Raw genomic sequence first — 14,119 nt, 5'->3', positions numbered from 1 at the left:
AGACGCCAGCGGGGCTGGGTCTGCCCTCTTACAATGGGCACATCCGAACCATCGCGGCGTCCCAAAGTAAACGGAGGAAGCGGCTTGGGGAAGCCAGTTCCTCCGATATGGGAGGACGTGCTGCTGGGTGCGCATGTCCCGTGAAGGGCCGTCCTCTGCGGAGGCAGAGGAGAAAAGCGTGAGCTTGGGAGGTGGAAATGAAGCGTGATCCTACTGGTGGTCCCATGGCGGGGATCGTGGAAGGCGCCGAGGTGAAAGCCGAAAGAGGGAGCATCGGGGTACCGATCGGAGCGGAGAGAGCGTTGGCCCAACCGAGAAGACGAGCTGTGGGGCTGCGTCGGGACAACGTCCCCGCCCCTTGTTTTTCTGTTTTCTTTGCAGGATCAGGCCCTAGGCTACAGTGTGTTGGCTTGCTGCCGAGGGATTCTCGTCCTCGCGGAACGGTCTGCTGGTCCCGGGAGGTCTCAGCTAGTGGGGGAATTATGTCACAGGTGGCTGGGTGCGGCCCGCAATCAGCCGCCTATTTAAGGAGCCACCACCCGGCAATCAAGGCTGGAGTCGGGTAGGAGATTGACGAGGCCAGTGCAGAGGAGGCGGCGAGGAGAGGCCCTGAGTGTTGTGTGTTGGAAGAGAGAGAGAGAGAGACGGCCTGTGAAAAACCGGGGACTGTGAGAGACTGTGGGGGTTTGGTGAGGTGCACTAGTGACTTTGTATATAGTGTGACTTGTGTAAATAAACGTGTGGTGATGGACTGGAACGTGTCTGCCTGTCTGTGTCTGGGACGCACCCTTTCACAATGTATTATTAGCTTTCATGTGATATTTTTATTTGGCAAAACACATCTATTTAGCAAAAGGATGGATAGTTTAAATTATTTTATACCAGTTAAACGTTATTGAAATGTTTTATTTTATTACTGTTCTCTTTTGTCCCATTGGTATTTTGAATTACTGTATATATCCCTTATCCCACTTTGTAATGCAACACATTCTGTTTGCTTAATTGTGTGTTGACTGAACAAGATTCATGGACAGAATAGCCTACTCTTAAGTTTGTCAAACTTTATATATTCTTATGTAATGTGTAAATGCATCCATATTTGAAGCTGTTACAGAATTTAGAATTAAAATGTATGCTCAATTCCAGTGACTGTGTGCCCTGCAGGCTATTCAGGCAACTGTTAAGCACCCCTGGGAAAGTACAAACCTCTTCAAGTGTTGTATCGGAAATCCCATATCCAAGGAGATGTAGTCGTTCTAGGTTTTCATCCAAAGCCTGGAATAAGTTGCTGTAGGCAGCCTTGTCAGCTGAAGTTGGTATAATATAGGACAGCTCCCCACCTGCAGCCCCTTTCAGATAAGCCTGAGGTATGTGCTGCTGGATGAGCGACATCACTGCCCTTTCATCACAGAGGCTGTGCCCTTCCATGGTTAAATGCTTGAAAAATAATGATAACAGCAACACATTGGTTATATAGGAAGTTCTAGTGCAATTACTTAACATTTAATATTTGCTTTAAAGAGCAAATTCAAGAGAAAAGATAAATCACTGTTTTCTATAGCATTATTAATGCCATACATCACTACAAAGAGTTTTAGAAAAACATGCATTTTTTAAGGCACCTGCTCTTTTAGAAGGTAAAAGGAAGCAGCAGCCTATCCCTGAAGTAAGGCAGAAGGCGGGAATCAAAAGGACAGTCCTTCATCACAAAGGTAAAATTTGTAAAAAAATAAAAAATAAAATAAAGCTTGAAAATATTTGCTTTATAAGAGTAAAAAGGAATGCAGTACTGTAGCCTCTAAGAGGAGCATGGGAGAAGAAGAGACATCAAGAAAATATAGCACTATGATAACAAAAAGAGAAGTCACTGAAACGGGACTTGATTAAACAGGAAAGTCAAGGAGCTGAGACTGCAGCAGAGCAGAAGTCATTTCACTTGTTAATGCAGAAAGAAGAGTTCTAACATCCAAAAGATAGTTCATCAGTTTAGTTTAATTCTTGATGATGGAAAGAGTCCCAAAAACAGACCTAGGCAGACCCTTCCAAACTGCCATCGTCAGATGGTTTGATTAGATATTTGAATAACATGGTGCACGCTGTTGTCCCAAACCTGAGATTAACTATTGTACTTTCAGAAATCAAAAGTAGGCAGCGATACATAGGTGTGCAAAAGTCTGAGCACGCTGTCTGTTGCGTCATCACGCTCACAGGTTATGCGTGAGCATGCGCACTATTATTTCTGTATCTGATACGCGGAAAATGCTGTACTGCATGCATCCGCATTTATTCAATTGTTTGTTATCTTTGTGTGCCTCTGTTTGATGTAAGTTATGCTTTGCTGTTTATTTTATTAGAAATAATTTTCTAAAAGTAATGATAAAGCTCGTTACGTTGTTTTACCAATAAGTTCAGACAATCCTTTATGTTAAAGTGTGTTCAGTTTAACATTCAAAACTGTATAAGTACATTCATAAATGTTGCTTCTTTAGTAATATATAAGTTCTTGAAGAAAACAGACTTGGTAATAGTTGCTTAAATAGTGATTTGTTCGAGTCTGTACAGCGCTAACGTATTTGGTACGTTTTATTTAGTGCCTTTTGTCAACGTCAGCATGTCATAGCGCTCTGTTAATTTCTGCTGCCATCTACTGGCCCTTTTGGGCATTACCTGTTTTAGCGTTCTCTGAGCCTTTAATTTGCGAGTTATTTTATGTTATTGTATTTGTTCTGTTTCAGAAACCACACATAAATATTTGTCTGCAAATAAACATTTAGTTCTACAAAGCCATTGCAACTATTCCTTCCTTTGCAACGTTTAGCAGTTAGTTGAGATCTTTCTACCTTAATTCTGGTCTGCCTCATCCTTCTTATCGAGGATTAGGATTTGGTACCACAGACACTCACCAGTTTGACGCACGCACTGTTTAACAATAGGCATGAGTTGAGTGCCTCTCAATAGATTTATCAAACAGTTTCGGATAATTTCGTGCAAATATCTGCCAGTTTGCCTTGTAGGACACATTTACCAGGTGCTAACTGTAGATATCTAAAGTTTTTGAAGGCAAAGCTCCTAGCTTTCTCTTCTTACCAAAATAAGAAATTTCAGACAGTTAACCTCTAATACCAATGAGGCTTCCAAAACAGACAAAATAATTATCTAACATCAGCCGACGCGACTCCCAAAATGCTTTGGAAGAATATACGGATAAATCATTCAGCTGTAAAACCTGTTAAATCATGTTAGAAGTGACTTACTTTCTTGGTGAGAGTGAGGCTGTTGCCTTTACCGTGCATTTCTTTTAGGTTAGAGGGTGACCCACAACATTTCAGTTGACCTTGGTCCATTATGGCTATTTGGTCACTTAGAACTTCTGCTTCATCTAGATGGTGCGTGGTGAGGACAATGGTGCGGCCTGAAAATTGGAAAAAAACAGATAAGTCATCGTCATATTAATCAGTTCATTTACAATACCCTTTGCCTGTCCTGTTCCAGGGTGTGTTCCCAAATTTATGTTGTTAGTGTCATCTTTGTTTATCTTAAAGTATTATTTTCCAGTTTTTTATTTATGTATTTTTTGTACAATTTTTCTTTTTATATATCATTACTATCTATGTATAGCATGTTTTCCTGTGTTCTTTTGGTTCTGTGCATGCAACCCGAAGAGGCGGGTCATGCTGACATCACAGCTAAAGGACCGCCCCCTTCCCATATACTGTAAGGCTGAGGAGTAGATAATTCAATGGTTATTTGTATTTAGAGAGTGCTTTTCTAACTGAGTAGTGTTTTTTGTGTTATTATACATATTATTTGAGGATTTTTTTTGTTCTGTTTATTGAATTTACGACATCCTAATGTGGCTGAAGCATAAATTTTAAGTCAGTTGGAGAAAAAAACAAAACAACTAGTGGTGGTTAGTTTCTAATTGAAAGTAGGCCAAGCGCTATGGCTTTTAATTTGTTTTTTGACTTTGTGTTTCATTTTTCGTTTACTCAGTACTTTGCATGCTCGTGTTATTTTTGATATTCTGACCTTTTGCCTGGCTCAGACTACAGTTCTGGTTCACATTAGATTGCATAATACCATACATTGCATCAATGTTCATATTGCTTAATACACATCAATATTGCTGCTACTTCTTTGTCTTGTCTTTGCACAATGTCTTGTCTTGTTTGTGTTTTCATTTTAAATTTATAATTCTATTTTTAATTTAATATTATTTTTTTATTTGCACTTTATGTTGTTACACTGTGGACCCTGAGCTTCACAATGTCATCTATCTGTATACTTGTATATGGTTGAGATGACAATAAAGTTAGCTTTGACTTTGACTTAATTATTATCTCTTGGTCTTTTCTGCTACTCACAATAATTTCAAAGACTATGTTTTATAACAATGTGATTTTTGGATTTATTTGCTTCTGTCTTTGAATTTCAACTTTTGATTTGCAAATTAGGATTTGTTAATGCCTTGTTTGGAACAACCTTTTTACAATTTAATTTTTTGTTCTTCTTTTGGTTATTTCAAATAAATGTATTCATTTATAAAGTAGCCTTGTCTCTCATGCCGCAGGTTTTAACAGTTCCTCTGCACTTTGGGGCATTTTTCCCAAAGTATTTTGGGACATTTTAACATATAGTTTGAACTTTTGAAGCCAAATTCCCCTTTTTGGTCCTGTGTAGGCCAAAGCCAGCCTGTGGAGTTTGGGGTCAGGGTACATTTTAGAGGCCTCACATTCTTCATGATAGTTTGAGAGCATTGAATCATTACATTGCCATTAATATCAGTCTATTAAATAATGCCTTTCACATCTGTCTGTTCTATTTGTGATTTACTTGCACGTGCAGGGGCAGATAATTTATCAAAACACCTGCTGTTGCCTAACTGATCTAGCATTTTTATTTCAATTCCAGAACCATATCTTTGTCTGTTGAGCCGCCGTATTTTGCATGGGTTATTCGCTGACTTCTCAAGTTTTCTTCCTACATATTATGTTCATGTCAGGTTAATTGTTAACTTTAAATCGGCCACATGTGGGACCATTTTTGAATGGGTATTAAGGTGGACTAGACTTTAAATATACAGAAATGTCTGTTTAAGAGTCTTGGGGCTATTCATTGCCATTAGCTGTACATAGGCCATTAACTTCCTATTTTTTTACATAAATTATTAAACCTTTGCATATATACAAACAAAGTGTGTGAAACACTGTACAAGTCTCAAATATTGATAAATGTTTGGTGTGAGAAACAACAAAAATAAAATTATGTGACGTTCTGAGTCTACTTTCTTTTAATAGATTAGATTATTTATTGGGGCGGCACGGTGGCGCAGTGGGTAGCGCTGCTGCCTCGCAGTTGGGAGATCTGGGGACCTGGGTTCGCTTCCCGGGTCCTCCCTGCGTGGAGTTTGCATGTTCTCCCCGTGTCTGCGTGGGTTTCCTCCGGGCTCTCCGGTTTCCTCCCACAGTCCAAAGACATGCTGGTTAGGTGGATTGGCGATTCTAAATTGGCCCTAGTGTGTGCTTGGTGTGTGGGTGTGTTTGTGTGTGTCCTGCGGTGGGTTGGCACCCTGCCCAGGATTGTTTCCTGCCTTGTGCCCTGTGTTGGCTGGGATTGGCTCCAGCAGACCCCCGTGACCCCTGTGTTCGGATTCAGCAGGTTGGAAAATGGATGGATGGATGGATTATTTATTTATGTATAAAAAGCAAATTTAAAACAACAGAGGTTGTGCCAATGTGCTGTACAAAGAAGCTCCCCTCAACTTCAGCCGAGATCTTGGAACTACAAGGAGTAGTTGTCCAGATGACTTCAATGCTCTTGGTGCCACGCAGGAGTGAAGGAGGTCACAGATATATTTTGGAGCAAGACCATGCAAGGCTTTAAAAACACACAAGATTTTAAAATCAATGTGACACCTCACTGGTAGCCAGTGGAGAGAGGCTAAAATGGGGGAGATGTGATCCTTTTTTCTTGACCCAATTAAGAATCTAGCTGCAGAGTTTTGAACCAGCTGAAGGTACGACAGAGAAAATTTTGGCAGACCCACATATAAGGAATTACACTAATCCAACCGAGATGTAATAAAGGCATGAATGACTGTTTCCAAGTTTAATTATGTATTTTGTTTCGATTGTGGAACTTGACTGACGGCCATGCTGTTATGGTCTGCTGTTGGCTTTGCCCTTGAGTTTTGTACTTTTTACATGCACTTTGTTTTTGGTCATGTTCTGTTTTAGATGTCTTTCTGTTTTTTTATTTGTTTCCTTTATTGTTCATGTTCTTTTTGTTAGTTTTAAGTATCCCTTAATTTTGTTGATCATGTATTTACGTTAAGATGGGGTCAAGACTCTTAATTACATAACAGCTAGGGAATCCATTACTGCTATAATTCCTGGGAAAACGGGAATGGCCAAACTCGCATATATAGCGTGTAAAAGTGTAAAAATCAATCAAGAAATAACAGAGTTATATTTGAAAATAATTAAGGTGGTGCCATTGCTGCAGCTTGCACTTCATCAGACAACAGCTTTGAACAGCAACTTGAAATTGCAATGTGTCAGTCTGTTGCATCCGCATTATCTGTGCCAAGAAACTTGCCATCACAGAATGATGACAAGAAACTGGATGCATCAGTAAAAGCTGAAATGGCAGTGTTTCAGAGCAACGGCAAGCGCGGGTGTTGTTTAGAGCAAGTGTATCAATATCTGATGATTGTGCCGCCTACTTCAGTGGAGGCAGAGCGTGCTTTCTCAGCAGCTGGCGTAATTCTGCATGAAGGTGCGCTCTTGCCTGTATGACTGTACGCTGGACACGACAATAATTCATTACATTTATATAGTGCTTGCTTTTCTCAGTACACAAAGCGCTATCCACAGAGGGAGGAACCGGGAAGCAAACCAACAATCTTCCACAGTCTCCTTACTGCAAAGCAGCAGCACTACCACTGCACCACCTGTGAGGACATTATGCTTTCTACGCTCTGATTACCACAACTAAAGATACATGTACTTATATGACAGCATGAACTGCTTGTAGATAAGGTTAGTCTTTTATTTGTGTCAACATATTGCAGTAGTTTTATTAAAAATAAGTGTCGGTCGTTCTAAAACCGTTCACTTGTGAGATGCCCGTGCATTGTGTCATCCCCGGGCGCCCGGGATTCCCAGGAATGAAATGCGGGATTCCCAAATTCCTAGGAATGGATTCCCTAATAACAGCGGTCCGGTACTGTAATTAGTTTAATTACTGCATCAGGAAGACATATGAACAGTAGAGAGGAATCAGTTTTGATTTGGTTCATCTCCCTGTTTCTTTATTCACATGAATGGTATTTTGATGTTTTTGTTTTACTGTTTTAGTTTTGACATTTTAACTTATGGATAAGGGTTTTTGGGATTTGCGTTTTGGTTTTATTATTGTGATATCCTTTTAATTTAGTGAATTTCATTTGTTCTCAGATTTATTTTCTTGAATTTCTGGATTTTTCAAGTTTACTTTTAAAGTTTTAAAATTTTGTATTTGGATCTGGGATCTTGGACTTTTTTTTCGAGTTCATTATTTTATGTTTGTTTTTCATTCATATACATTTTGCCGTTATTTTAATCTTTTGCTAATTATAGGCAATACATTCTTTAATTATTATCAGTGTCTGTTTTGGTGATTGTCCAGGGCTTTTCTATAGTTTCCCACCCCTTTTTGGTATGTTTTGATGGCAGTTCATAACACATCTAAAAAGCTTTGGCCAAACAAGACCTGAGGAGCAAAACATCTGCAGAGAAAGATAAGATCTCAGGAAGATCTCTCCAAAGCTAAACCAGAACAGGAGCTGAGAATGCCAAAAGGAATGAGTGAAATAAAAAATGATTATTACTTGTAGATAGAATCTAAGTTTTTTTATTGTCATCTTGTTATTATAAGGGTGGAGTGTGAAGACACACCATTTCAAGTTATTGCTCTATAGGGTATAGCAGCTTTAAACAACACAACCATGACATGTAAAGAAATGTACACAATGGTGGCAACTGTACAAAATACAAAATGGCATCACTAGAATAACATTACAATATAAAAATAAATGTAAAAAATAAAAAAAGAGCAAATAACCTTAGGAACATCCACACAATATTGTATTTGGACCTTTCAAGCATGGCAGCTGAATGCAAGGAGCAATTTCTTTTACGTTTCGTTGCCTGTCTTTGGTTATATCAATTTGTGAATTCTAGATTTGGCATAAATAACCTTTAAGGTGCTTGTGTTTTCTAAAATTAGAGTGACATTTCTAGTTTGTACTGTCACAGGCTACTTGATTCTTTAAGGCAATGGTTGGAAACTGTATGTTTCAAACACTTTCTTTGCAATACCTTTGTAATAACAAACAGTGTTGTATAAAGTGCCCAACAGAAAGTTACTCAAGTAAAAGTAAAATGTGCCCCTGAGAAAACTACTCAGGTAGAAGTTTGAATGTATCTGATATTAATTGTCCTTAAGTACAAGTAAATGACGGATCTCTGCCTGTTTTATATTCATCCATTCACTTTCAAATCCCGCTTATCCGAAGCAGGGTCACATGGAAGCTGCAACCTATCCCAGCAAGCATCAAGCACAAGGCACATGCAAGTTCTGGAGAGGGGTGCCAGCCAATTATCACTAACGTTGAGCCATCCCAGCTCAAGGACCTCCAAATGCACTACAGGATCCCAAAATCTATCTCCAAAAAATTGCTTTTAATTTGTTTTTTAATGTTTAAATAAACAAATATTATTACCCAGACTTTATTTAAACTTTAGAATTGTACTTTAGTTAACATTACAAATATTTATGGACCTATACAGTATATTTTTAAATTAGCTGATGTGAAAAAACAGTGCAGCAAAATACTGAAAGTTGTACAAATTGAAAATTGTGACATCAGTGTCGTTGTAGATGTTGATGTGGAGGTTGATAGGTAAAAGGAATGGGAGCGAGGTGATGGAGATGAAGATGCATCAAACGAGGTTGAGGAGAGCGATGAACTCCTATATGTGTGTTGCACAGAATGTGAACAGCAGAACAGTTAAAGATTGCAAGATATGCAAGTGAAATTGTAATTCATGTGTGAGAGTATAAACATAAACAGCTTTGATTGCATGTATTTATTAGGCCAATGATGTGATTTAACATTAACAGGGCTGTTCTCCGGTGCCCAAATTGCCATTGTTCCTGGGCAGTCACTGTAAGCTCCAGCACTTCATGATTTACAAATTAAGCACCGAGTATAAGATTCTTTGCAGCAATTATAAAGTCAGTTGTGTGCCATCTGTTGGAATGCATTTTGTTATGTACATATTAATAAAATGGACTGCTTTCACATTGAAACAGGTGGTGACTTCTGTAAAGATTCCTATACAATGTGCCAAAAACAGAAAAAAAAAATCCAAATTCTTGCCTTCAATGTATCTCTGATATTTCATGATAGGAAATACTGCAATAGTGTACTGTGCTTACACTGCAAAAAATGAAAACTAAGCAAGTGAAAAGTATTTATATCAACACATTAAATCTTGTTTTCCTTATTGTAAGAATTATTGACTTGTCAAAAAACTTGTATTTACAATTATTTACCATGCTTTAAGATATCTTGTCATCCTGTGACTGTAGATGGAGCTATACCAGCACTTGCAGGCAAACGCGGGAGGCACACTTACAAAAACAAAAATGCTTTTTATTTTTCTTCGCTCGTGTGGAACATCTTCCCTGTCCCCACGAGCCCACAACACAGTCCAAAGCACAATACTTTACTTTCTCCTCCACTCTTCTCTGGCAAGCTTAGTCCCTCTCCTCCTGACTCTGGCTCTCAGAGTGGTGGCTGCTGGCTCCTTTTATAGCCCACCCGGAAGTGCTCCAGGTGTTTGATGACCTATTTCCAGCTGCACTTCCTGGTGTGGTGGAAGAACCACCCACATGGTCTCAGGAACAACTGCAGCACCCCCTGGATGGACCCCAACAGGGTTGTAGAGAACTCCATCTCCCATGGAGCCTGAGTCGGATGGAAGAGGACGAAGTTTGAGTGTGGAGGAGTGAAGGCGGCAGAAGAACAACAACAACATTTATTTATATAGCACATTTTCATACAAATAAGGGCAGCACGGTGGCGCAGTGGGTAGCGCTGCTGCCTTGCAGTTAGGAGACCTGGGTTTGCTTCCCACAGTCCAAAGACATGCAGGTTAGGTGCATTGGCGATTCTAAATTGTCCTTGGTGTGTGTGTGTGTGTGTGTGTGTGTGTGCCCTGCGGTGGGCTGGTGCCCTGCCCGGGGTTTGTTTCCTGCCTTGCGCCCTGTGTTGGCTCGGATTGGCTCCAGCAGACCCCCGTGACCCTGTAGTTAGGATATAGCGGGTTGGATAATGGATGGATGGATTTTTCATACAAATAATGTAGCTCAAAGTGCTTTACATGGTGAAGAAAAGAAAAAAAAAGACAAAGTAAGAATTAAAATAAGACAACACTAATTAACATAGAATAAGAGTAAGGTCCGATGGCCAGGGAGGACAGAAAAAACAAAAAAACTCCAGATGGCTGGAGAAAGAATGGAGGAGAAAGAAAGAAAGAAAGACGGGACTGAACCTAATTGAGGGTGATTTGTGCACTTTGCTGTGTGTAGGAGAAGAGAAGAATAAAGAGTGTGTTCTGGACATTGTGGGTCTGCGTCTCTGTCTGTAGCTAAGCTGATCTTTCCATACCCCATTGGCAGATTTTTTTGCTAAATAAAAACAAAATAACTCTCATTTAAAGCTTTTTTTTGTCTAGTTTTTGCATATGCATTTTTTGCAGTGTATATATCCCCTCATTTCTAAACATACAATAATTGAGCACATTTTCCACTTTCAAGCTATGCGGCTTAATTGCTAAAGCACTGGAATGTAGCAACAATCCCTAACACATAGCCACTGAGTGACACAGGCAAGTTTTAAAGCCTGCAAATGTTCCAGTAGTAGAAACAATACCACAGAGACCATGCATGTCCTATAGACCGTTGTTACTATAGAGGTGGAATATACCATATAAAATAGCATTTGTTCACTTCTTAATATTATTAAATTCACCCAACAAGTTATTCCCTCGAGCTGAAGGAGCAAAACAAAAAAGGTTTCTGTCAGCTCATAATAAGTTAGCTATTATTCATGTAGTACAGCCTTGGCCATGACAGCCCTACACTGCACACATGAATAATCACAGCCATAAATCTGGTGTCATACAACACAACACAGAATTAACTAATGTTTGGTAAGACTTCAAAGGCTGCTCTGAGGATCAGCACACTACAATTAAAATTCAGTTCAAGCTTCAATCATGCAAGAAGTTGAAGTAGAACTTAGCTGCTAGATAAGCCTCTGAAGGATTGCTGTTGCCTGAAAAAATATGTCCACATTATGCATTCAACTGTCTTAAGAGAAATGTTCATATTTGGCAAACCAACATGAACTGCACATTATGTCATTAAACAGTTACACAAATAGAGAAGAAGTCTTTCATCTGTTTTAACCTTAAACAAATACATTGAGAGGCTACTTTATTAGTCATAATTACATAATAGTGAGCTGGGCTACATTTGCCCTCACAGCAGACAGAATTCATCAGATTAAAGGCCAAATGGTTTGAAATCTGTGACACAAGCATCTTGCAACATGTCAAACCCATAATAATCCATAGCAATGCATTAGCTCAGCGGTTCTCCAACTTTATTCCTCCAAGGTGTCCCAGTGTTCCATGAGAATATGTGGGGGACCACCAATATAGGCCATGATTTTACCTTTTTTGTACGTTTCAGGCAGTCCTGACAAAGGTGCTTGTTTTTGAATTCATATTTATTAACAAAGCATATTTGCTGCCAGTGCTGTTACACTGCCTGTGCAGTAAAATACAAAATGAAGACATTTCAAAAACAAGCCTGTATCCATCCATCCATTATCCAACCTGCTATATCCTAACTACAGGGTCACGGGGGTCTGCTGGAGCCACTCCCAGCCCACACAGGGCTCAAGGCAGGAACAAACCCCGGGCAGGTCGCCAGCCTACCACAGAATTACCAAAATATAGAATCTAATTCCATGTTCCAAAGAGCCAGCTTCTGTAGCCGAGGATCGGACCGCCAAGGTCCCCGCCTTCGGCCACCACCCAACTCACACTGCACCCGACCTACTTGGCCCCTCCCATAGGTGGTGAGCCCATGGGAAGGGGGACCCACGTTGCCTCTTTGGGCTGTGCCCGGCTGAGCCCCATGGGTGCAATTCCGGCCACCAGGCGCTCGCCATCGAGCCCCACCTCCAGGCCTGGCTCCAGAAGGGGGCCCCGGTGACCCGCGTCCAGGCGAGGGAAAACGCCGTCCAAATTTTTTATTCGTCATAGGAGGTTATGTTGAACCGCACTTTGTCTCATCCCTCACCTAGGACCAGTTTGCCTTGGGCGGCCCTACCAGGGGCATAAAGCCCCGGACAACAGAGCTCCTAGGATCATTGGGTCTACACCCTTGTATCATCAGCTCTACACCCTTAGCAGAGTCCTGGAGGGTGCATGGGAGTTTGCCCAACCAGTCTACATATGTTTTGTGGACTTGGAAAAGGCGTTCGACCGTGTCCCTCGGGGAATCCTGTGGGGGGTGCTCCGGGAGTATGGGGTACGGACCCCCTGATAAGGGCTGTTCGGTCCCTGTACAACTGGTGTCAGAGCTTGGTCCGCATTGCCGGCAGTAAGTCAAACCCGTTTCCAGTGAGAGTTGGACTCCGCCAGGGCTGCCCTTTGTCACCGATTCTGTCCATAACTTTTATGGACAGAATTTCTAGGCGCAGCCAGGGTGTTGAGGGGGTCCGGTTTGGTGGACTCAGGATTGGGTCACTGCTTTTTGCAGATGATGTTGTCCTGTTTGATTCATCAGGCCGTGATCTTCAGCTCTCTGGATCGGTTCGCAGCTGAGTGTGAAGCGGCTGGGATGGGAATCAGCACCTCCAAATCCGAGACCATGGTCCTCAGCCGGAAAAGAGTGGAGTGCCCTCTCAGGGTTGGGAGCGAGATCCTGCCTCAAGTGGAGGAGTTCAAGTATCTTGGGGTCTTGTTCACGAGTGAGGGAAGAATGGAGCGTGAGATCAACAGGCGGATCGGTGCGGCGTCCGCAGTGATGCGGGCTCTGCATCAGTCTGTCGTGGTGAAAAAGGAGCTGAGCTGTAAGGCAAAGCTCTCAATTTACCAGTCGATCTGCGTTCCTACCCTCACCTATGGTCATGAGCTATGGATAGTGACCGAAAGAACAAGATCGCGAATACAAGCGGCTGAAATGAGTTTCCTCCGCAGGGTGTCTGGGCTCTCCCTTAAAGACAGGGTGAGAAGCTCAGTCATCCGGGAGGGGCTCAGAGTAGAGCTGCTGCTCCTCCGCACCGAGAGGAGTCAGATGAGGTGGCTCGGGCATCTGATCAGGATACCTCCAGGACGCCTCCCTGGTGAGGTGTTCCAGGCACGTCCAACCGGGAGGAGGCCCCGGGGAAGACCCAGGACACGCTGGAGGGACCATGTCTCCCGGCTGGCCTGGGAACGCCTCGGGATTCTCCTGGAAGAGCTAAAAGAAGTGGCCAGAGAGAGGGAAGTCTGGGTATCTCTGCTCAAGCTTCTGCCCCTGCGACCCGACTTCGGATAAGTGGAAGAGGATGGATGGATGGATGGATAGAATCTAATACAGCATATATTTCTGATAACAACAAAAGCTGTCTTACAACTCATTAGGCTTAAGTATTACTTTTTAAATTAAATATAAAATGATTCATTATTTCTGAAAAAAAAAAAATCAAAATTAATTTAAAAATACAGAGTTTGTCACTGCAGGTGTTTTTGATAACAACAAAGGCTGCTCACTACCCACTTGGCTTAAGTAATACTTTTAATACTAAGCCTAAAATGATTAATTATTTCTGAAAATAAAAAATCTAATTTAATTTTCAAAATGCAGAATTAGTTTCTGCATTCATAACTTAATTACAGGAGCTACTTTGCTGTTCTCTATTTTGCACTGGAGTGTTCCGATCAATGATAGCCAAAGTTAACAAGTGGAAATGCAAATGCATTTTTCTCCATAAATGGCAATAAAGTCAGCAGAA

The 14,119-nt window shown here is 41.2% G+C and overlaps 1 protein-coding gene across 1 annotated transcript in view; it reads right to left on the bottom strand.

Annotated features, from left to right (window-relative positions):
* The window catches only part of LOC114663796 (ATP-binding cassette sub-family A member 13-like), a 488,511-nt gene that overhangs the window by 345,932 nt on the left and 128,460 nt on the right, over positions 1 to 14,119 (bottom strand). Inside the window, exons 22-23 of the mRNA XM_028817717.2 lie at positions 3,255 to 3,412; positions 1,207 to 1,437 (exon numbers count right to left, since the gene is read on the bottom strand). Of these exons, the coding sequence (XP_028673550.2) occupies positions 1,207 to 1,437; positions 3,255 to 3,412 (389 nt within the window). The remainder of the gene's footprint in view (positions 1 to 1,206; positions 1,438 to 3,254; positions 3,413 to 14,119) is intronic.

This window comes from Erpetoichthys calabaricus, chromosome 13 (genome assembly GCF_900747795.2).
Source record: "Erpetoichthys calabaricus chromosome 13, fErpCal1.3, whole genome shotgun sequence".
NCBI lineage: Eukaryota > Metazoa > Chordata > Cladistia > Polypteriformes > Polypteridae > Erpetoichthys > Erpetoichthys calabaricus.
Note: the sequence above shows the minus strand (reverse complement) of the source record. Positions and strands in the feature narration are given on the sequence as shown.